The 25,844-nt window shown below is 41.7% G+C and overlaps 1 protein-coding gene across 1 annotated transcript; it reads left to right on the top strand.

Moving 5' to 3' along the window:
* Positions 1-768: 768 nt before the first annotated feature.
* LOC131688249 (uncharacterized) lies at positions 769-25,720 on the top strand (the record flags this gene model as incomplete). Its single annotated transcript, XM_058972437.1, has 11 exons — positions 769-929; positions 1,009-1,151; positions 1,214-1,357; positions 11,058-11,217; positions 11,279-11,404; positions 11,468-11,664; positions 11,730-12,068; positions 24,939-25,018; positions 25,081-25,194; positions 25,258-25,408; positions 25,475-25,720. Coding segments are annotated over exons 1-11 (1,794 nt in total), but the record flags the coding sequence as incomplete, so codon positions are not given.
* Between the last annotated feature and the right edge of the window lie 124 nt (positions 25,721-25,844).

Here is a 25,844-nt window from a genome sequence, read left to right as displayed (position 1 = left end):
GCTCCCCAAGTAATTTCTGAAATAATAAATGGCAATAATAGGGGGACTTTGGGAGAGATTCTACAATTAGCAATCACTTGTATTGTGTCTCCGACTTTATTAGTCGTAGAAAGCTCATTGTGGTCGAATATAAAATCAAATCATTCTAAAGTAATTTAGAGAGACCATAGATCCGTAGATATCAAAATTGTCCTAATTGGTAAAGCGGAAAATTTAGCGATTTCTAAATACCGTATCTACTTTATTTGAGGCATGGTTGTTCGTGTAAGTAAAACTGACATGGTTGGAGGGGTGTTAAGCGCCTTTTGATGTTTTACGCGCACACGATTTTTTTATGTTTACGCATGCAAATCACGAGTCATGTTCAGCTTATCTGGTTGCAGTGCAATTTTGATCAGTGAGAAAAAAAAGCTGAGAAGCTTAAACTGAAAACGTTTAATTTGCCATCATTGAATTGATCCACCGGCGACAATAGCAGCCTGAGGCAGCAGGTAGTATCACAAAGGAAACATTTAAGCTTCAGTAGCGTGGCGCTTGCAGGCTTGGCCGTAATTTGAATGCCACGCGCAAGAAAGTCTACGTCGGAAAACTAACGCGAAAGTAGAAAGTGCGTCGATAGTTCTCACCGAGTTCATTGTCAGAATTATGCCCCTGTATGTATGTATGTATGTATATCGATTGATCTGTGCAGGGCAAAAGTCCAGACCCCTGGCGTCCAGTCCGTTGCTGGTTGACCGTTGAGATAGACGCAACTTTTGAAAATAAGTGTGCGTGATCCGCGGTTGGTTGTCGATCTGATTGTTCGAAAATAGTGTAGTTTCGTGAATGTATTTCAATGAAAAGACAAACTTTGGTCTCTTTCGTGACTTTTGTCGTCGTTCAGTGGTTTACCGTGACCAGTGGCTTTGAAATCGATGTGCAGTTCAACAGTTAGTAGACCAGTTCCACTTCATATCCTTCGAGCAGATGTTATTTTTTTCCAATTTTTGTTTATGTTTTTTTATTCAGTGCGCGAGTATTGGAAAATGCCGGAACTGTTTCAGTACGAAAGCATCGAAGCCTGTTTCAGATCAAATCCGGCTGGGGTTTTCTGTGTTGTGAAAAGTGTGGTGAAACCTGACGGCCGATCGTTGATTTGGAGAACTATTGAAGTAATGATAGGTGCTTTGGGACCGGTGTCTGGGAGAATCTGATGCAACTTTTATATTTTCAGAAATATTCACGATACTCATTTCAGCATCAACATAGTGTTCTGACCCGCGGAATCTGTTTGGAGCAGTGTGAGGAATTAGTGAGAATGTTATCCGATCAGGAAAAGACTCAGTTTTTGCAGCCTAAGTTCGATGTGCCGTATAAGGTGGGGTATATTAATTGATAATCATAAATGCTCGGTTATAAAAAATCGTTTGGGGGTTACAAATAAAGTTCCTTTTTTAAGGCCAGGTTACACCATTACATAGAACAAACATATAGGCACATTTTGGAGTTTTCTGACGTAATAAAGAGATTGATATAGTGGGATATAGTGGTTGCTATGATTAATAATAAAATCCACTTGTTTTGAAGTCATGCTACTTCTTTAGTTAATAACTTTTCTCAGCGAATTTACACAAACTTACAATGTTCTACGAATGTGTTCAGTAGAAGAATACCTTTAGAAATATATAGTGTTCTCATGAATTCATTGATGAGGTGATTTTTTAAGAATTTATTTTCAATTTTAACCGATTTTCCATACTAATTTCCATATAAACTTTGAAATTTTTAGAGGGACCGTAGACACAACCGATCGGTACCAAAATTTGCACAATTACTAAGGGCCATAAAAGGAATCAGTAGAGCCTGGTGGAATTAAAAGTCAAAAAATAAACCAGTCTAATACTCACATATACACACATGGGGGCAGCAGAGACAGGAGTTCAGGATGGCTTTACGACCAAACCTCTCCTCCTACTACTGCGAGTTGGGGAGTTTTGCTAGAATGTGGTGGAGTTTGGCCAGCATTGGGCCATGTTAAACCTCTTTAAAAAGACACAATTCCGAAGGCAGCTTTGACGGAGCGTGTCTGTGCCGCTTCTGCTAAGATCCGAAGATTTTAGAAATCAAAGATCTTAACAATAAAAGCACCCTAACCCAACCAGTGTGTAAACCGGATCAACGCCAGTAATATCCTGACTACGGCATACTGATCATTGCGAGTGTTAATGGACAGGACACGGATCACGAATTGGACGACGTTGCTGATGATGATCCGAATGAGGAAGGGGCCTTGGGTACGCAAGCTGCTTCGGCCAGGTTCCCAGTCGATGCAGAAAACAAGGCACTAAAAACCGGGAAGATCGATATCGGCTGGTCAGTATGTCCATTGAGTATCTCTCAGCGATCGGAAGTGTGCTGCAAGTGTCAATAGCTCGGCCACCTGGCTAGAAACTGCAAAGGATCTGGCAAGAGCAAATTCACATATCACAATAGATCTAAACACTGGTCGCATTGGTTCGTCTCTAAAAAAAAGAGCAAATTGTACAGAAGATGCGGGGAAGAAAGCCATAACGCAAAAGACTTCCGATAGGCTACGAGCTCTCTGGTCTGTGCACGGGTAACAACCACGTTGCGGGGACTCCACGGTGTCCAGCCTTCAAACAGGCGACTGCAACGAAGTCACAGTGGAGCCTCAACCACTGCGACATAGCACAACCGCGGTGGACGATCGATTGATTCACAGAAATGCTCGATAAACTGACAGAAGAACTTATCGATCGGAGACCAGTCGATATAGCCTGCGATTTCAGCGCTTGGGGAGTAGAATGAGGCAGTCGCTTCACCAACTCAAGGGGGAGTATTCTACTCAAGGCCTTTTCAAAGCTTAACGTAAAAGTTGCAAACGATGGTACAATCGAACCATACCGCCGGGATGGGCGAGAATCAGTTATTGGCGTTACCTTCTGCATCCCCGGGAAGTTTGGAAGTTTGAATTGGAGGCTGTACGAGGAATACACCCACAGCAATCACCAAACTAATCAAACGAGCGGAGGTGAAAACAATGAAACTCGACAAGAGAGTCTTCTTTGAAGCATTTGTTCAATCATCTGTACTTTAGTGCAGACAAAGTGATAACGCATTAGCAAGAGCGAGCGGTGCAACCATGCCAAGAGAGGGTCAACCAAGTTACAGCCGCCGCTCAGTCTTCTTGTGGATCTCGGTGATTGCTGACCTACGTACATGTTGGCATCGAGCCCGTAGGAACATGCAGAGAGCCCACATCGTCGCTGAAAGAGCAACTATCAGACCAGCGCATAAGGCGGTAAGAGGAAATCAAGCTCAGTAAGAAAGCCTGCTTAGATGACCTTTACAGCAACGCCATTTCAAATCCGTGGGTCGACGTCTGTAGAGTTGCATTTGCGAAAATAAGAGGACCGACAATACCACCGGATAGGTGGCCGGAGAGGATGAGAGTCATTGTAGAAATGCTACTTCCATGACATGATCCGACGGCCTGGCCGCCCACACCGTGCGGGACTCAGTATGACTACGAAGAAGAAGCTCGGGTAACCAACAAGCAGCTGATAGTGGTTGCAAAAGCCTTGAGAACCAGGAAGGCCCCGGGACTAGACGACATCCCTACAGCAGTCCTAACGAACTCGGAAATGTTTAGGACCGCGTTGCAAAATTATATCGACGATGGTAACTTCCCCGACATCTGGAAGCGATAAAAGTTGGTGTAGTTGCCGAAGCCAGGCAAGCCGAGCAAATACTTATGGGTTTAAACACCACATAGTTCCTTGAAAAGACCTTAAACATGGTCCGTGCCAAAATTCACAACCATCAACACACCATAAAATGGTCTCAATACCCCATAAATACACTAACATATGGTATTTTATATGGGATCTACCGGACCATGGTAATGGTGTTTTCATGGGTTGAACCCATTTCAAACACCCATATCAAATCCCATGATCATAGGGGTATTATGGGCTTTCCGTTTGCTCGGAAAGCCCCTTGAAGAACCTTCAGCATACAGATCGGCATGTCTGTTGGATGCAGTCGGAAAAGTAACGTAAAAACGCCTTCAACAGTGTAAGTTGGGTTGTGTAGACTGAGAGTTCCCAAGCGCCTCTATAGGATTCTGAGGAGCTACTTTCAGAACCGGCAACTGATCTACGAAGCTGACGTCGGAAAAAGAATTGTTATAGTAACAGCTGGCAATGTACAGGGTTACATACTCGACCTAACTCCTTGGAATGCTGTGTACGACGGAGTGCTGAAGCTGAGTCTTCCCTGGAGCGTGAAGATTGTCGGTTTTGCGGACGAAGTGGTGCTTCTAGTTAGACAACTAGAAGTGATAATAGACGATCGGCTAAGCTTTAATAGCCACACCGACCTTGCATGTGGACGGGCCGTTAAAGTGATCTCTGCACTATCTCGGATCATGCCCAACAGTTCGACGGTCAGCAGTAGGCGAGTGTTTCCACATCGGTGCTCTGATACGCAGGGAACTGCATGGGTGATGGCCCTGCAGACAAAGAGGTACACATCGCGGCAAAATAGCACGTAGATGGACCTATCGACTAATACCTTCCCTATCGGTGTGGGTGAGCAGAGTGCACGTCGATGTGAGCTTCAACACAACGCAGTTCTTGTTTGGGCATGGCTGCTTCAAGAAGTATCTTAACAGGTTCAGTCACGCGAGATCGCCGTACTGCATCGCGTGCGGAGATGCAAAGGAAACGCTGGAGCACGTGGTCTTCGAATACCCGCCATACAAGCACAAGCGAAACGAAATGGTAACTTTGATTATAAGATTTCGACCGCATTGTATTTTAAATCTGGAACATTTAGGGTAAGTAGTCTTGTGATTATTCCGATGTTTCGATACAGGATTCGCATCATCCTCATGGGACAAATCTACGAGGAACGATCAAGTAGATTTGTCTCCTGAAGATCATGTGAATCCTGCATCGAAACGTCGGAATAATCACAACTTAGGTTGTGTCAATAACGGAAAGACTGCTAAGCCGAAATAATTCCTGCTTCAAAATGAGAACCATTCAGGATGAGGATGTTAACATGATTGTCCAAAAAGTGTATAGGGTTTCAGGTCGTCGAGGCACCGGAGCTCACACTTCAATCGGAATCGTTGGATCGACTTTGGTACTCGACAAATCGGTCAGCGGCAGAGAGATAAAATGATCAGCGAATGCAACCTGAGGTTAGACCCATCCCTGGGGACTAGACTGATCGAACGAATCGCCGAACGATCGGTTGTCCGGGCATCTGAGAACCGGTACTCATCTTCCACCGGGAATCGCAGGACTGACCTCGTCATCTAACCGACCAGCAGCGAGATAACTGTTTCGAGAGAATTTTTGAGGTTGGGAAATATCTCCATCGAAGTAGGCTAGGGTCACCGTCAGGGACTAGTTTGAGTTGATCATGAAGTAGCACCAGAAAATGGTCGTTGGGGCGCCCTTGAACTGGAAGTTGCCCTCCATCCGGAATTACTATACCGACCTTGGCATCTGCTCGAGTACCATCGGTTTCGGAAGATCTTCCACTGCTGGGGAACTCTTCGTCGGAATAGGAAAGATCCACCATCGAAGACTATTCCGAGTAGTCAGTAGCGAATTGGCGGCTTGAATCTTCGGGGCACCAGTGAATCGAACGCAATTCTTCACCCGGAATCGCTGGACAGGGGACATTCTTTCGTCGGGGAACTCCCCGCCGAGGTAGGCTAGCTCCACCGTCTGGGACTACTTCGAGTAGCACCAAACCACCAGTATAGAGTCGGGGAACCATTGAACCGGAAGCCATCCAAGCCGCCCACGGCATCCAACTGGTCAACGTAGAGAGGAGCGCTTGTTGAATATCGTGCCGTGCAGGACTGATATGGCGGTTATGAGACCAGCGAACCAGCACTACCAGTTAGACCTGGAACCGAGCGAAGCGAAGTGTCTGCCTCCGAAGTAGTCATTTCAAATGGAATCCGGGGGATCAGGCAAATATCGGACTCCTCGGTGGAGTTTAGAGGAGTAGGGTTTAGAGTTATCTACTCTGTTCAGAGTCCCTCACTCTGGCACACGATGGACGTAATCGGTAGTATGGTCTAACTACTGACCGTGTGCCGGGTCGTTAAAAAGCTATATCATAAAGTAAAAAAAACATACTTACAAACAGAATCTTGCCGTACTCGACGAACTGCATCAAATGGTATATGACACTCGGTCCTCAGTTAAAAAGTTTTCTATACCTTTCTATTGAGAAAAGCATAAATGTTTTCATTGGTCTTCAACAACCAAGATTCCGAATCGGTTTTTTTCGATTATACAGGCGTTAACGCTAAGGTCATTCGCCTCTTCGGGTTAGAAAAATCCCTTATGAAAAATTTCTAATCCTATTGGCGGGGTCGGGACTCGAACCCAGGTGCGCTGCGTACAAGGCAATCGATTTACCAACTACGCTACGCCCAATCCCGAATAAATTGTTTTCAAATGTAAAAAATTGTCTTCACAAAAGTTTAAATGCCTTCAAAATGAATACGTGTCGTAACATCTGATACCCCTGGCATTAGCAGTCGTTTAACTTGGAAACTAGAGGTACTTTAGAGGGCTACCTGAAAGCGTTGTAAGAATTATCATCGTGATGTGTTTTACTACAACGGTTGATTCGCTTTTTCGCATAACTTTCATCGTAGCACGGATTGTTTATCCTCTTCGTACATGTACGATATAAGTGAACGTTATTCCGGGACTTTTATGCTTTAGGTTTCGCTTCATATGAATTAGGTAACGGGAAAAAAGCTTTCGTTCTCAAAACACTTCTAAAATCACATCGAATATAGTTTCGACTCCTCTACAAAGCCAGATATAATCTAATTTAAAAATTCAGGCCAATTCTCGTGACATTGGTTGAATTAGTTATAGATATGCGTTTTTAGTTCGTCTCATCAGAATCTGACACTAACTTAGTGAACTGCAATATGCACTATGCTGTATCTTTCCTTTAGAAGAAAATTTGGGTGAAACCATTTTGCCCAGGACCACAAGTCGTGTCTACGTTTTTGGAGTGCAAGCTTACTTCTGTCATTAAGTTAGTGTCGGCTTCTGGGTAGAGAAACTTGATACGCATATCCATAACTAATTTAGTCATACGTTTTATACGCTTCGTACACCCAAAACGCGAACCGTATGAATTACATGCAAATACGCATGATTCTAATGAGAATTTTGCATTGTAACTGGTATAATGCATAGAAAGCGATATTGGTCCGGGACAAAAATGCATTAAATGGCGATTACACCACTGAAACTTACACAAACCCACAGTTGGGAATGTATTAGTGAATTTAACGATATCGGAGTATTAGTATTGAAATGACTCCTCACTAATACACATGTAAAGGACATCTCCACTCGGATACATGTGCGCTCTGAAAATACGAATACACGCTCAAGGACCTGTTTCCATTTCACCTTTCTACTGACCACATGCTGCATATTGGAGAGAACAGTTTATAGCATCATCAACTTGATGGGGTGTGGGTGATGATTATGTGTTGATTTTATGTTGAGTTTTCGGCGTTCTCTCAACCCTAAATTTACCAGCGATATGCGAGTTCTAGCCACTAGATAAATTCATAAAACTTAAGGTTGGAGAGAGAATCGGCCAAAATCGAAAACAAGAAAAAGCAGTTTTTTCCACACCGAGTGTTAGATCTTCAAAAAAAATCAATCAGCTTATGTAAAATGTTGTTACAGTAGTGCTGATTGATTTTTATGAAGATCTAACACTCGGTATGGAAAAAAACTGCTTTTTTCGTTCTTGATTTTTGCCGATTCTCTCTCCAACCTTAATAATGATTAATGATTATTTAAGCGCACTATACGTAGGAGAAAGTTACCTATATGGGAACATTGGGCTAACAAATTCCAACAGTTGTCTGATAGAAGCCGTCCGCCAATCCTTTCTGGCACTCGTCATATCAACAGTACTTTCAGGTGATATCATATCAGTATTTCACAGTAAAAGTATTTAAGTTAAAGTATCATAAACTATAAACGCAGTGATGACATGGTTTTGCACTTTTGAGCAGCAGTGGCAGTTACTTATTTCAGTTTGTATTATTTCCCGAACATGCGAATCCAGCGCACACAGGTAACAGGCATCCCCATCTCTACATACAGAGTTTGACAGTTAGGTTTTACACTAACCGACATAACCCCACAAAATGAGCCGGATGAACTTTGTTTGACAATTCTCGGTGGTTTGTTTACATGGGAGTTACGTGAGTTCGAATGTAACAGATGAGCACCCGTTGCACTCGCACTCACGCAATTGACAAAGTAAACAAACCATCGAGAATTGCCAAACATGAACTTCATTCATCATAAGTTCATTCGTGTCGTCATCTTGTAGAACTCAATAGGTAACATCCAAAGAGAATAGGGAAAGAGACGAATAGTGTGAAGCCAAAAATACCTTATTGAGCAGACCAATCGTGCAATGTAAATAAACATTACTCATGCCTGAGTTGGAGGAGATAAGTATTGTACTTCTATCAAAAAAGAAATTTGAATTTTCGTCAGAATTTAGCTCAATCGTGATTGTAAGGTGCATTCTAGAGTATATGTATGAGTAAAAATAAGCTTTAGAATTATTTCATCTCTTTGTTTCGAAATGCACATCGTTTGATAAACAAATCCATCGATCGACATACGGTTTGTTTTCAAAATATAATAGGAGTCATTTAAAGTGCTGCCTGTAGAAGCGGTTGCCAAAATTCTAGTGTTGAAATCATCATAAAGGGAGTGTTGCCGTTTTGACTGATTTTCACTCTTCGTCTCTTTCACTATTCTCTTTGGTAACATCGTTTTTCAACCGATCAATGGGGGTCAGTTTGACAACGTCAAAATCGCTTGCAATGTCATCAACAAATTGCAGTATACAATAGAAAACAATGCACACTTTCTCTAATTTGATCGAAACTAAAGTGCTTCTCGTTTGTATTTAGACAAATTTCATTAATTTTGCTACAAAATTTTTTTTATGTTGACTACGCCAATATGACGCCATGTCATCCTCTTGAGCGCACATCATCGCCCTGGCCAACGATCATCGCAAATCAATCAGAGCACAAATCATTTTCTTCCACTCTTCTCTGAAGCATAGAATGAAAGAGCGTTGATTTTACGGCAAAAGCCATTCGCTATGGGAAAATAACGCGTATATCACACACTCTCGTGAACGTAAACTGTTCACGCGTTTAGTGTGGTTGGAATTGAGCTGTTCGCAGACAAAAAAGCGTAATTGTGTATGAAGACAAAAGTTTTTACAAACACCACAGAGGTATTCATGTATAGAATACACCACCTTTTTTGGAGACTCAGCAAGCAAAACCAACTAATACTTTTACATGCGCCGGGCAGATAAGATGGTAGCGTGTATTCTCAATCAATTTATTTCATTATGAATCAATCTGTGTTGGTATAATGCAGTAACTATGCTTGGTCTACAATGCGAAGAAGGCATGATTCTAATTCGGAATATGCACGAAAGGATGTAATGCTTTTTTTGGATTAGGAAATTGTTTTGGGTGTAGTTTTTATCTATTTTATCCTTAGGAAGAAAAAGAGTGCTGCAAGATCTATTCTGGATACTTTAAGTGCACATCCAAATTTCATGTAAATTATCTTGAATGACCGTATATTGCGCATATTGCATATAGAAAGACATAAATAAAAATAAAATTGAACTTTTAAATGCAGTAGGATTTGTGAGTCATTGGTTTAAGTACGATCTTTGAGATGCAATAATCTTCAGCAATTGTGAAAAGAATGCAAAAGGAATCCGGTCACTTACTGTCTTATAATTTTGGCATTACCTAGTAGGTAAAATCACGAAAAGTAAGAAGCCTGCAGCAAATCAAATTGAGCATATTAGAAAAAAAGCAGGAAATCCGCGCAGATGCGCAGCTTTCATTATGACATCATCCCTACCATTTGCTATAGGCAGGTGTCTTGTATATCAAAACTTAAGGTCACTAACAGCCCCAGCTCAGCTTCATGCAGGCACTCTGTCAGTGGCCTAAATCAAGACAACTCCTAATGCGATTTTCCTGAAAGTCTCAAGAGCCAAATTGACAATGATTGCAAAATAGGATACTCTTGATCGCGATTATTTTATTGAAAATTCTGTTGTATATATTCACAGGGTTTACAACCATAGGCATCAGCACAAATGCTAACCAGGCTCACCAAAGGCCAACAATATTTCATTATGGCACGTTATGAAGCGAGAAAGAAAAATAAGACGCCACTTGTCTCCTCTTGTCGTAGGTTTTTACCCCCATGACCAAGCCTCCATCCTTCTGGCGGCATTGGCGGTTTGATCTTGATTAAAACTAAACAAAAACTAGTTTCCGATTGTTTAGAACAGAGATGAAAAACCCCTCGCAGAGGTCAATACAATATCGTGTTCTAGCGTAGAATGCCGGTCTCGCTACAGGTACAGGTGCGCATGGGGGTTATTTATTGAACGAAAATATGATAATCTCATCGGTTCTTGCAAACATTTTTAACCAAATTTCGAATAATATGGTAATGTCACTGATCAGATGCTACTACGGCGTGGTTCTGATCGTGGCTTAATGGGGGTAATATATTTTCCACTCTTATTGCGTTTTCGGTAATATTGTTCGAAGAAGGTTGATAATTCATTGATGATTATAATAGAAGGAAGTGAAATAGAATGGATGAGGAAATTTTTGACAAGGTTATCATCAATCAGTTGTTTGGGATTGCATTCAAGCAGGAGATAGGTTGAGACACATGTGACAAAAGTGAGCCTCGTTCATGTGTGACGAATTTATGACAGGTTGCAAATAGATACCTCGCGGAACTAATTTCAAAATGGGATTTGCTGGAATTGGAGCCGTAATAATGCCTAATGCTCCTAAATTCTAATATATCTAATATAAGTGTCACAGTTGATTAAAAAAAAAGATTTTTCTGAAATATTTTACATTTACAGGTTATCTGAAAGATTTTTACTCCTATTTCCAGTACATTGTTAATGATTGGATGGTGCCAAATATCCACAATTACAGACACCAGTATGGTACGATAGTGAATATATGCCAAAACTACCGAATACAGACTAAGTACAATATAAGCGTTTACTCGGAACTTGAGTATTGCACTACTAATTCGACTAGAAAAACCGGTTCGTTTGTCTTGCATCAATGATAAACGCTGATGATCTTAAACTGAACTACAAATTTCAGATTATCTGGATATCGTATTCTACGCAACCATTCTATTACTTTTGCTGTTCGCGCTCGCATCTACCATATACGATTCCCGGCATGCGAAGGATCCCAATCACTATCGAATGCCTTTGAAGGGTAAAAGTATGTGACCATCATCGAGCATGCAGCTGAAGTTGCTGACTAATTGTACACTTGTTCTTTCAGAGACTAAACTGCTCACGGCGTTCTCCCTGAGACGAAACATCAATCGACTCACATTCAAACCGAAGACGGATCCAATCCAGCAGGACCTGTGCTTTCTGGATACTATCCGTGTGTACGTAACGACCATCATCGCATTCAGTCACGTGATTATAGGACTGGGGGTGACTCCCAGCCAGAATCCGGAAGCGATGGAGAAGGTACTGGATTAACCAATGAAAGATGGTTGCTGATAGACAGAGTCCTTAATCGTTCTGTATTTCAGTACCTCTCGAACGCAGGAGTGCAAATGTTGCTAGCGCTCATGCCATTCGAAGTGGACGTGTTTTTCGCTATCAGTGGACTTCTACTAACAGTGCACTTCATCAAATATACCGAAGGAAAGCGATTCAGCATCAAACCATTCTGGATGGGAGTGGTGAATCGTTTTATCCGATCCTTGCCGGTGTATGCTTTGGTAATTCTGTTCAGCACCTCGATCTTTGATCGACTTCAGATCAGTCCATCGGCGTACACAGTCGTGCCGATAATTAGGACGATATGCCGGGACAAGTGGTGGACCAATTTACTGTTCATCAACAATTATTATCGGCCAGGAGAGCAGGTTTGTAATTTTAAATTCCACAAATTTTCAGCCAATGACTGAATAAATGCATATACGTTGCTGGCAATTTCTGCATGGCAGTCGGAAAGCTGGCTGTGAGTCGAGACTTAGTGCTCCTCCCCTACGAAGGCAAACTGGGCGGCAAACTTCAGATTGTCTAATTCACCGAGCCCTTGCCTCCCTTATGCCATTCAGCACCACGACTCGGCCAGTTAGCATCGCAACTCCCTTCTCGTCCAATTCAGCGCCATTTACTCGTTGAGCTCCCGACTTCTTCGCGAACTACTCGGTCTTATCCCCGACGGTGGACCTAGCCTACGGCGACGGAGAATTCCTCGGCGAGAGAAGTTCTCCCGAAACCGAGCCAACCAACCTGGTGTCAAGGTCAGTTCGGCGATTCCGGTGGAGCAGGGCGTCCGGTTCGCTGGTGCACCGACGACTCGCGACTGGTGGTGTCTAGTCGCGGTCTACTCGGTCTAGTCACCGGCGGTAAATTTAGCTAACGCCGACGGAGAGTTCCCCGGCGAAGCAAGTTCTCCCGACAACGATTCTTCTTTGGTTTTAGCACCACAATTTCTTGAGCCCTTTGGCTTCCTCTCGTTCCATTTCGCTGTACTTCCCCAATGAGCCATTCAGCTTTCGCCCTTACTTGTTCGCGAACTACTCGATCTAGTCCCCGACAATGGATCTAGCCTACTCCGAGATTTCTCCTGATACCGATGTTCGTTTCTGTGAGCCATTTATCTCTCCGAGTCGTCCCGATCTACTCGATCTAGTCCCCGGCGGTGGATCTGGCCTACTCAACGGGCCAGCCAGTAAGTGCTGAGGTCTATCCGGTGATTTCGGGTGGAGCGTAGCTTCCGGTTCACTAGCGCCCCAACGACCCCCCCCCCTCTTTCACCAGAAACTGTTTTGGTAAAAAGATATTTTGGATTTTCCTACTTCAACATGCTAATATTTTAGAATTGATCAACAAGGTAATTAGTTTGTTTTGCTCTTTGTAACACTTTTTCAAACCAAGTAATTAAATTTGGTAACAAAGGCGATTTCGAATTTTTGTTAGTAACAAGTAAAGTATAGTTTCTACTAGGGTTGTGGTACCGGTAATAGTTGTAACGAAAATCCGGGAATCCCGACGGGATCGTTGCTGCCCTCTATAGGACGTTGCGTCTTGTCTCGCACGCGTCACGTTTCTATAGAATATATTCTGGTTGCAGCTGAAAATCGAAAAATTGAACTTGCGGCTTTTGTTTTTTCCCTATTTGCAGAGTGGGCAACTAAAGCGCATCTTATGTACATGTTAGAGAATCAACTTGCGCCTCATCTACGGCAGTTGCGATTTAGTTCCGCACGCTGAAAATAGGAGAAAAATCAAAAGGCGCAAGTCAACTATTTCAATTTTCAACTGCAACCAGAATATCCAACCTAGAGTTAAAGCTTGACAAGAATCAAAATACCATCGCCTCCAGAAATCTATCCGGTGACAACTGAAGTTAAATGACACACTCATCAGCAGAATGACGCAGTTTAAGTAAACACATTGATTAAGTGGTGGAAAGAAGTGTAACCGTAACAGCGGGCGTTCCACAGAGTTCCATACTCGGCTCAACTCTTTGGAATGCTATGTACGACGGAGCCTCCCAAGGGGCGTGAAAATTGTCGGTTTTGCGGACGACTTGGTGCTCCTAGTGATCGGCGAATCACTAGAGGAAGTAGAAGTACTCGCAACGGAGGCAATCGATGTTGAGAAGATTGGATGCATAAAAAGAACCTGACGTTAGCTCAACCGCAAGGCAGTGCAGCAGGCAAAAATTTTGGTCGGAGAGTGTATCATCAACTCAACGCGGGAAGTTAGACAACTGGGAGTGATGATAGACGACGGGTTAAGATTTAATAGGCACATCGACCACGCATGCGGGAGGAGGGCCGTAAAAGAGATCTCAGCACTATCTCGGACCATGCCCAACAATTCGGCGATCAGTAAAAAGTGACTACTGGCAGGACCTGCATGGGTGACGGTAGTGCAGACGAAGAGGATGTTCAGGCTGATACCCATGCGGGTATCAAGCGCGTATCGAACTATCTCGTCAGAGCCAGCCTACGTGATAGCTGGAACGATTCCCATAAACTTCTATTCGAAGAAGATAGTGACGGATTGAGGAACGAGAGGAGTCCGTAAACAAGCCTGAGCTGATACCTTAAGCAAGTGGCAACAGCAGTGGGATAAGGCTGTAATCGGTATGGACACAGCGACTAATTCCATGCCTGTTGATGTGGATGAACCGAAAGCACGGTGAAGTGAATTTCCACAGGACAAGATTCTTGTCGGGGCAGGGCTGTTTCAAGAAATAAATTCAGCCACGCGAGATCGCCGTACTTCATTGCGTGTGGTGATGCAGAGGAAACACCTGAGCATGTGGTTTTCGAGTGCCCGCGATTCGAGCATGAGCAAACGAAATGAGAACCATTGTCGGTGAGCACTAGAGTGACAAGAAAAAAAAGGACCCCTATCGGCCCACCCCTGAGTCGATTCCTAGTCTCACCAGCAGTACTTGCTCCAAATTTAAAGCAAATCGGACAAGTCTAGCTACCGGACCAACGTGCCTGAAGTTTGTATGGGATTTTTCGACAATTTGCATGGAGAAAACCCACTAGCCCGCATTTTCGCCGCTAGGTGACACTGTGTGCATCGTATTATGACTATAAGTGAAAATAAGAAAGATAATTTAATTGTCTACAACTTTGCCGAAGACTGCTAGTCAATCCGGCTTTGTTGAAAGAAGTTATGAAACTTTTAACGAAGTGATGTCTGAGTCAGTTTTGCATGGGGCCTAGCAGTGCATGGTACTCGATTCCTACGAACTAAACATTTTTGTGAAATAATGGTTAGGTTTAGCTCAATACCATGTTCAGAAGAATGTTAGTAAATGATACGAGCCATGTTTTGGTTGGAACATTTTAGTTCCACATGTTACCTCATAGAGGGCGCCAACACTAACTTCGTTAAAAATTTAATACCTTCTTTCAACAAAGCCGGTTTCACTAGCAGTCAGTCAAAGTTGTAGACAATTAAATTATCTTTCTTTTTTTCACTTATAGTCATAATATGATGCATACAGTGCCACCTAGTGGCAAAAATGCAAGCTAGTGGGTTTTCTCCATAAAAATGGTTCAAAAATCCCACACAAACTTCAGGTACGTTGTTCCGGTAGCTAGACTTGTCCGATTTATTTCAAAATTTGTACAAGTACTCCTGGTGAGATTGGGAATCGATTCAGGGGTGGGTCGATCGAGTTTTCAAAAATTTATTATTTTTCTGGGCAGTCCAGTGAGCACGTTTACATGAACAATGTTGTCCAAAGAATGTGAACGGAAAAAATGGGAAACGATGAACAGAACAGTTGTTCAGATCATGTCAGCGTTGCAACAAAGATGGCGAGAGGAGCAACGACCAGCAACGTAGCACGGCTTCGGGTCGTCGAGGTACCGATGAACCGAAAGTTACACTTCAACCGGAATCGCCGGATCGACCTTGGCACTCCAAAAGTCAGTCTGCTGAAGAGAGATAAAGTAGACCAGCAGGTGCAACTGGAGTAGGCTAGATCCATCGCCGGGGACTAGACTGAGCACACGCATCGTCGGCGATAGATCGTCGGGGCACATGAGAACCAGAATTCATCCTCCCCCGGAATTGCAGGACTGACATCGATACCTGAACTACCAGCATCGCGATAACAGTTTCGAGAGAACTTTCGACGTCGGGAAATTTCTCCGTCGGAGTAGGCTAGAGATTAGCTCGAGTAGATCGTGAAGTAGCACCGGCAAAAGGTCGTCTTTGACCCAGAATCGCAGGACCGACCGGCATCTGCCCGGGTAGCATCGGTTTCGGAAGATCTTCCACTGCTGGAGAACTCTTCGTTGAAGTAGGAAAAATCCACCATCGGGGACTAATCCGAGTAGTCCGTAGCGAATCGCCGGCTTGAATCGCTAGGCTATGCCGAGAAGCACCAAACGCGACAAACCACCAGTATAACGTCGTCGGGATACCAGTACACCGGAAGCTATTCTCATATCGGAATCGCTGGATCGACCACAGCATCCAACTGGTCAACGCAGAGTAGAGCGCATGAAGAATATCATGCGTGCAGGACTGAAATTGTGGTTATTAGACCAGCGAACTAGCACGACCAGCTAGACCTGGAATCAAGGGAAGTGCGTGAGCACAGCCTCCCGCGAAGTAGCCATTTCCAATGGAATCTGGGGGGATCAGACAAATGTCGGACTCCTGGGTGGAGATTAGAGGAGTAGGGTTCAGAGTTATCTTTTCTGTTCAGTCCCTCACTCTGGCACACAATGGACGAAAAAGGTAGTATGGTCTAACTATTGAGCGTATGCTGGGTCGACGTAAGAGCTTTACCACCAAGTAAAAAAACACACACACACACACAACTGGACCCCATTGTCGACCATTGAAGCATGTCCTTGCTGTTATGACACCTGGCTAGATTTGGCCATAGCGTAATTGGGCCATCATGGGACTGCTAATGCTGATTTTCTTTCCACAGGAGCAGTTCCATTTGCTTTGAAAACAAATTTTTATTTGCTACCAAACCGGGAGAAGTAGCCTTGTAAAATTCGAGCCCATGGATTTATTTGAAATTGGTTTTCGCATAAATTTCATCGCCGATCAAGACACATCCATCAAATTTCGTCAGCACCTGGTCGTACAGATAACAGGCCCGGGTTCTGACCGGTTTCTGTTGTTTGGGGTTACGGTTAGGTTGTTTATTCGCTCGGTGACATTTGTAGCCTCCTTGAAGACGGATTCGCCGCCCAGTTCAGTGTTCAACTTTTTCACCGTAATGGCATAGATTTTTAATGAATAAACCAAAAATCAATTGTCATAAGAGATTTCCTTGTGTAAAACATCAGCATTTCAACTGAGATTGAGCTTAAGGTACTCTAAACCTTTAAAGGCTGCATTAAGATATTGGATTTCAATCAATTATGGTCAACGACTGAGAAACGACGCTTCTCAGTAGACTAACCTTTATTGAAAGTGGTTGAATCACCACTTGTGCTTGGACTTGTGCTAGTTGTTCTCTGATTTCGTTTTCCGTGTTGTTATCTGAAAATACTGGCTCCAATATGAATACTGAGACCACCTTAACGCATGAGATAAAATTGTCTTAATTTTACGGAAATCTGCTTTTCGTGGAACGATGAATTCGCCTAAATCAGTGAAATGGAAAGGATGCCAATTTAAAGGATGATTTCGGCCGAATAAACGTTCACTGACTGACAAGCACTTTATTTGTTTAAAATGCAGTACTTACATCTTCGTGTTCCTTCTCAGTTTAGCAACAAATCAGGAGTCACACAAGGAAGCAATATGGGCACATTACTGTACACGGAGTTCTTCAAGGTTCAAGAATTTATATATGGTGTTGGGTCAGAAAAATTGCCCCATGACATCATACAGAATTGAAATTTGAAGCTATTATTAAAAAATTGTTTCGTTTTTCTGTAAATGCTTTCTGAGTTTGTATATAATATTTCATATAACCCATTGTATCCTGTTCGATGGCGCAAAATTCGACTTCACTATTTGGAAAATAAAACCTATTTTAATCCACCTAGCGGTGCAATTGTGCCTTTCTCAATCATGAATCACGAGAATGTGTGCGTTGTTTATATTCATTAAAAGCTTTAAATGCATATATTACATTTTATTATTATACATCACATGACAACTATATACAGGAAAATAAATCATTATTCGAGTTCTAAAATTTTGAAAAAGAAAAAACAGCCACGGTAATATTGAACTGAAAAACCTGTTTTAATCCACCTAGCGGTGCAATTGTGCCTTTCTCATTTCTCTAAACTATGGCACGGAGGCTTTTTATGTTCAACATAATTGTGGAAATGTCCATTACATTCTTAGTACACTTTGCACTTATACACAATGGCATGCCAGCCACGAACTTGATGAGCTACGTGTCGACGGTGAAACACTTGAAACAAAAAAATATCATACTCCATTAGCCTAATCATCATTAGATCAATGTTATCTGCTTGCTAACTCATTTTGTCATGCGGGGCTGGGTATGTGAAGAGGGCGAAAGTCCCATGAACGAACGACTCCCCAGCTTAAATTGGTATGCTTTGTGATACAGTGGTGGTTTAAAGATGATGGGGTTGAAAGGGAGGGGTATGAGGGCTGGATGGGGTGGTGGTCTGAGGGGTGATTTAAGGAGATTTTTAAAGGAGGGGCGCGAACAGTAGAGGGGGGGGCGGGGGTGTAACCCCTCTCCGTAAACCATCAACTACGCCCCTGTTAAAATCCAGAAACACTAAACGAGTCGAAAAAAAAATTTGGCCGGGATTAGGTTGACGTTTTTCAGAGTGATTGCATAACCTTTCTATATGAGAAAGGCAAAAATGTGCCAAAATCCAAAAAAGTGAATCGTAGTCAAATTTTTTTTTCGAGTTTGCATCAAATCTCGACGTTTCATGCACCTTGAACACATTTAGCATCAAAAATAAAAATTCTATTTTTAATTTTTCCTATAGTTTATATGAGAAATTTCTGTGTGGCCGCACTCTGAAACCCGTAATTCCGGAACCAGAATTCCGATCGATCCAAAATTCAATAGCAACCGATGGGAAGGTTGCACCTTTCATTTGAGACTAAGTTTGGGCAAATCGGTCCAGCCATCTCTGAGAAAAATGAGTGACATTATTTGACACATACGCACATACATACACACACACACACATACACACACACATACACACACACATACACACACACATACACACACACATACATACATACACACACACATACAGACTTTTTCCGATCTCGACGAACTGAGTCGAATGGGATATGACACTCGGCCCTCCGGGCCGGGATTAGGTTGACGTTTTTCAGAGTGATTGCATAACCTTTCTATATGAGAAAGGCAAAAAGGTGCAAAATCGGCAAAGTCCCAAAAAGTCGATTTTTATAAAAAAAATGTTTTCGAGATAACATAAAATCTTTACGTTTCATGCATTTTAAAGATGTTTGGCATCAAAAATACGAATTCGATTTCTGAAATTTCATGGGGTCCCCCCCTTGAAAAAAAAAAATTTGAGTTCCGGCTTATATGGGAATTTCATATGTAACCGTACGGTTTAGTCTATATTTCCGGAACCATATTAGCGATCCGTACGAAATTTTATAGACATCTAAGGGGATATTATAGCTATCATTTGGGACTAAGTTTGTGAAAATCGGCCCAACCATTTCCGGGAAACTGATGTGAGTTCGTAAATTTTGAAAGATGGCCGCTTTTCCCGGGCACTTCCGGAACCGTCTATGGTGGTCAATGTAGTCAACGAAAGTTTGGTTGGCCGTCGGTGACCTAGAACAGCAAATTTAAGTTGTTTGAGAGACATTTTAGCGAAATTTTTACCTTTTTTGCTTTCATCGGAGTATCAGTTTGAATCACAATTTGCTATGTGATCGCACGCCACAACCTGTAACTCCGGAACCGGAAGTCGGATCGTGATGAAATTAAATAGCCATTTACGGGGACGCAATACCTTTCATTTGAGGCCAAGTTTAGTCGAATCGGTCTAGCCATCTCCGAGAAACCGATGTGACTGTTATTCTGAATTTAGATACTTCCGCCGGGGCTTCCGGAACCGAGGATGGTGGCCAATGTGGCCAAATAGACTTTGAATGGATGTTAGTGACCTAATACTACAAATCGAAGCAGTTGTGGTCATATTTTGGAAAATTTTTCACCTTTATACATTCATTGCAGAATTTATTAAAATCGACATTTTCTGCGTGTTCGTACTTATCACCCTGTAATTCCGGAACCGGAAGTCGGATCCATTAGAAATTCAATAGCAGCCTATGAGAACGTTGCACCTTTCATTTGAGACTAAGTTTGTCAAAATCGGTTCAGCCATCTCTGAGAAAAATGAGTGACATTTTTGGTCACATATACACACACATACACACACACACATACATACACACATACATACACACACACAGACATTTGCCGAACTCGATGAACTGAATCGAATGGTATATGTCACTCGGCCCTCCGGGCCTCCGTTAAAAAGTCGGTTTTCAGAGCAATTGCAATACCTTTCTATTGAGAAAGGCAAAACATTCACCACGTGTTGTTTATGTTAACAAAATCAATGGCGAAATGGACTCCCGGACGATTAGTATAGAAAAAAGAATAGCATTCAAGGATGATGCGATTTGTCAACTATTCGCAAATCTATAAATACGAACCGTATTAAGAAATAGGTTTCCAAAATTCGACATTTTTTATCAGAAAGGTGTACCCCCCTTTGCCAGCCGGCTGGAGCCGCCTATAATTATAGAGGGTGTTGCATAACCGGAAGTCGCCATCTTGAATTTCAAAACAGCACCAAACATCGATTTCCGTCGTGTACTCGTGAACCTTATTTCAAAAATACCCACACTCTTAGAAAAAATGAATATTACATTTGACGTAAACAACGTAGCGACGTATTTTTCTGTCCGATTATAGGATTTACATGTTATGTTATGTGAAATTAAATATTGTGACTCTTTTGATGTAAAACTCAGACTGAATGACCTAAGAAAAACCGAATAACTTACATTTTTGGCAAGACGTATAGTTACATGATTTTTTTTGCTGTTTGAAATTGAGTTCTTGTCGGTCGGTCTCACGAACACTAATGCAGTTTCGTGGTTGAAAACAAACCCATTTGCTTTTGCCGCATTTGTTTATTATTTACCACCAGCAAGTGATGTAGTTTTCGTGTCATGTGACGTGTACGTACATGAGCCGTAGAAAAATCTATCCAGCTTTTTACGTGCCATAATGGCGGTCTAAATTGTTCAGTTCGTAATACGTTTAATTGCCCTTTTTTGACAATAACCGTTTACGCCAACTTGACAGCAGCGCCCAGTTGAAGATGTCGGGCGTTCGTTGAGTAAACATCCAACGCATTGGACTAACGTAGGATGACTTAATCTAACTGGGTGGTTGACGTAAACGATTATTGTCAAAAAGGGCCATTAAATGTATTACGAACTGAACAATTCAGACCGCCATTATGGCACGTAAAAAGCTGGATAGAGGATTTTGCGTAACCAGAAGTCTCCAGCTTGAATTTGAAAATGGTGGTAAACATCTATTTTCGTCGTCTTTTAGTCAACCATTGTGCATACATCTCATTCTACAATAAAATTCCATCATTATGAGAACCAAGTTCTTATCCAAGATGCTCAAAAATAGTATCTTATAACATCGCTCATCTTTCTATTCTATCGCTAAGCCATATATTTACAACTCATCTACTGATGGGACGACAAGCGATGTATTAACAGTTATGTGTCCAACAAAAAAACACCTTTAGCAGGCCAACGAGGGTACCCGGGCACCCACAAAATGAAATGCTCATAACTATGGTTTGCTTTAACTGATATGGACACTTTTATATGTTTTGGATTCATAGAACCGGATGGGCGGATCTGATTCTTGGTAATGCGGATTTCCGGAGTAGTGTTCCAGTACTAGGGTATGATTTGTAAATTTTAATAATGTCCTAGCAAAATGAGTATCAAAACTCTTCAAATTGTCTCGGAAGTCTGTTATTTATTGTTAAGGGACCCTATGGCAATATGAAAAGTGGAATTGGAATGGAATGGCCACTCACGGCCCCAAGGGAACCTGGTCCGGAATGTCCATTCCGGGCTCAAATCACCAAACAGTTCCAAAACCGCAAGATACAGCCTTCTGATACAATTCCAAGAATTTTGATACCCATATTGCTAGTATTTCAATGAAATTCACAAACAGTATCCCAATACCGGAACAAACTTCCGGAAATCCGGATTCCCGGGAACCGAATCAAGTAACCATATTCATTTTCACCAAGTCTAAAAGTGGATGAGTTCCTGAATCCATAACACTTAAAAGTATCAAAATCGGTTAAAAATTATATTAGCTATTGGCATTTCAGTTTTGTGGGTACCCGGGTACCCACGTCGGCCTGTTACGCAGTAAAAAAATTCAGGAACCCCTCCTCACTCCCCCTCTTAACAATATCAACAATATTATTAACCCAAAAGCTTAACTTAGTGAAATTCTAAGATGTCACAAAGTTTCAATTTCCAGCTATGGATAAAACATGAGAATTTCATTAATTGAAACCTAAAAAGGTACCCGGGTACCGCGTCGGACACATCACGGTTAATTCTATCTCTCTATGATCGTTATTTTCTATCGCTCAGTGATGGGTGTGAAACCCATCAGTAAGTGAGCTTCATATTAGGATTGAAGGAATCAGGGCCGGCGGATAGCCTGGGTGGTATGGGTAGTAGGGTGGCACAAATTTTAGAATTCAGTAGAACCGATTTAAAACTACTCGCTATACGACCTCATTCAACCATGCAAAATGTTGATTTGATAGGTTGCACTATATTTTAGCACAAGTGGTTTAAAGTTTGTATGTGATTTAACATGGATAAACGATCCACATTATTCAATATTTCGTAGACACGTTCCTATGTATTCTAAAAATATGTGCTATGCTAATTTCGGTAGATATGAGTACCGTGTACAACTTTCCCGAAGAGTGTAATAGGCTGTGACTTCTGGTTCAAAAGTTATTCTTTATACTGTGCTTAATTGTCTACATCGTTGGTGAAAATTGAATTTATCTGGATACTCTGGCTGATACTTCAATCAAGTTAACCGTGATATGCTAGTCATAAACCGGATTAGGCAGCTATCAACATAGGCGGATTTATAGTTCAGATGCGAGCGTCATAAATAGACAGTCTGAAGGACATGAGTTCGGTTCTAAATTTTAATATTTAATTATTTTTTTTGCTGCCTGTAAAGCGGGAACGTTATTATGTAGAATTGTTAGTTTCAAATAAAGTAATAAGGGAAATCGTAACCGTTATTTCTGAGTGTTGTTTTATTTTAGTAAATTTATGTTCTAACGTTATATTCACGAAGCTACTCTAATCTTAATCCCTGGATAATTCGTTAAGTTTTGGTTAAAATCAAATCGTGCTTCATGGCCGGATTATAGTGGCGTATAGTGGCAAATATTGCCCGGCTTACTCAATTAACCTTAAGTTTACGGGGTACTCTATAGCAGTTCCAGTTCCAGCTCCAGTATCCATATGGTGAACATCGGTTGAGCTTCAAAATAACGGGAATCTTGCCCGCTTCTGGCTCGTTTCAATTTTAATTTGCTCAATGTATATTATTGTACAAAAAAAATTACATAAAAATAATTCTATTACACAATTCGATCCCAAGTCCTTTAGATCACATGTTTCGGACGACACCATCTGGACTATATTTCTGCTTTGCACCAACAGTAAAACTGGTGATCACAACAAATATGTCAAGGTTCACTTGATTGAAGGTTCAGATCGCCGGGTAGCCAGAGACAGTACAATTTTCATAACCTTCAGGGCAACGAAAGTTTAATTTTGCAATAACTCATGAACCAGTTGTCATAGCTATGAACTGTCTTTAGAAGAAGTTGTTCTACTTGACTGAATCTATAGAATGTAGCATACAATGTATTTTTCAGGTGCACCTAGCGGCATATTTATGAATTTAATGAAAATGTATTATTTTCTCATAGTAAACTCCATACAAACTTTGAATCATTTGTGCTAAAACATGCTCCAACAGATTTGATTCAGATTTGGCGTAGGAGTTCGTTGAAGAATTACGAATTTTTCTAACTTGGTTCTGCGGTATTTAATTTTTTTCATACATCCTCGTGCCACCCTAATGGGTAGTACTACCAACTCAAAAATAACCGAGTGGGTAATTACCCACTCGAAATTTTGGACCTATTCATAAATCTGAAATCTGATATGCATGTATCTCGGGCACACAACCAACACACCCCAATTGATTTAATGTAAATATATTGCAAGCGTGTGTATTGCGACACTGAGACCAATGCATATTCTATTACCCTTCCCTACGCTTACTACCCATTCGGGCTAAAAGTGTGACGCCGGGCCTGGAAGGAATCAGTCGATTATATCCGCACTTGAGCTGATCCAAAGCTGAAAACTAGCCTCAGTATTGATTTTTTGATTTGTGACATATATACTTTTACGTTGAGCTTCCTACCTTCGTACAACAGAGGTGTTGTAACTTCGCTTCTTATTTGTATGGAGGAAGGAAAGAGATATCAGTCTTCTTGATATGTATTCTTCGGTCGAATGCTTCCAGAATTTCTTCTATATTGTCGTTTGAAGCTAAAAGGTACAGGTCGTCAACGTATTTACACAATACTTTGATAGGGTATCGGAGTTGACGTATGACTGTGTCGATTAGCGTTTCCATGAATAGGACCTGAGAACGTGGATTTTCCATGGCAGTGCCTGTTAGGCAGTGTTGGTTCCTGAACACGAAGTGGCTGAAACTCATGCAGAATGTGACGATCTATAAGAAGCGATCATGATTGATGGCTGTGTTAGTTTTGTTGCTGTCCCAGTTGTTGACTGTGTCACGTATCACCAGATATTTTGGATTGTTTGTAAATAGTGATACTACATCAAAAGATATTATCAAATAGTTGGGTGGTATTGTTACGGTATTGATTATCAATCATTGATAACTCGAAACTATTCGATGCTTGGAAAAAAATAAATAAAAAAAGTTGCGTTTTTGCATGTTCTTCTGGAAAAAATCGGATATTTTTTATGAAATAGCTTATGTATTCTGCTCATTTATAAACAAATTAAATAATTTCTTACCTTATGTTTCTTCATAGATAATAAATCGATATGTTATATGTTTATAATTGTTTCTTTACCAGTGTCTAATTCATACATGGTACTTGGCGGCTGACATCCAACTGTTCATCGTTGGACTGATGATTCTTATGGTGCTCTGGAAGTAACCCCTTTCCCATTCTGAATTAAAATTGAAAATACTAATTACCTTCTAGTAAATTACAGATGCAATAGTTTACTGCGACCAATCATATATTTTCTTCTTGTGGTCGGAATCGCTCTGCCGATGGCGAACGTGTACTACAACTCAATGGACGCTATGATGCTGGTAAATCTTAAGTAATCTTCGGCTCAAATTGCAGTACATTCGCCAAACTACTCCAAGGTCTATATCGTTTCCAGGGAAAGCGCCTTTGTAATGTGGTACGATGAGTGGTTCACGCGAACCTACCAAGCGACGGAAACGCACTGCCTGTGTTACTTTGGTGGGATGCTAGTGGGGATCATCTACCACAAAATGCAGAACGATAACCTGCTGTTGGCAAAATCAAGGGTAACTGGAGGTCCATCTCTAATCCTGTGACACAAATCTATTCCTGAACTTTCTCTTCCGAAACAGCTGTATAGAATCCTGCAGTACATCACGGTACCGATGCTGGTCTTATTTTGCCTATCGGCTCCACTTTTCCTGCTGTTCAACTACAGTAAACCTTCCATGTGGATGTCTCTATATGCCGGAGTTCATCGATTGGTGGTAACTTGCTTCGTGAACGTTGGATTCTTGCTGCTTATGTTTGCCCAACCGGGTAGCTTCTTCGGGAAACTTCGGATGTCTAATGTGCTGCAGAATGCATTCTACCGGGTGCTTTTTTTTTTTTTTTCATACGTTTATTTGACACGGCATTTGCAATAGCTTTTTACGCCAGTTTCTTTTTTTACATAGCAAAAATCCTTAAGACTAATTTTAACTATACTAGTACTTTGTCTAA

Source organism: Topomyia yanbarensis, chromosome 3, assembly GCF_030247195.1.
Source record: "Topomyia yanbarensis strain Yona2022 chromosome 3, ASM3024719v1, whole genome shotgun sequence".
NCBI classification, from domain to species: Eukaryota; Metazoa; Arthropoda; class Insecta; order Diptera; family Culicidae; genus Topomyia; species Topomyia yanbarensis.
The sequence above is the reverse complement of the archived record's forward strand: the minus strand, read 5'-3'. Positions and strand labels throughout refer to the sequence as shown.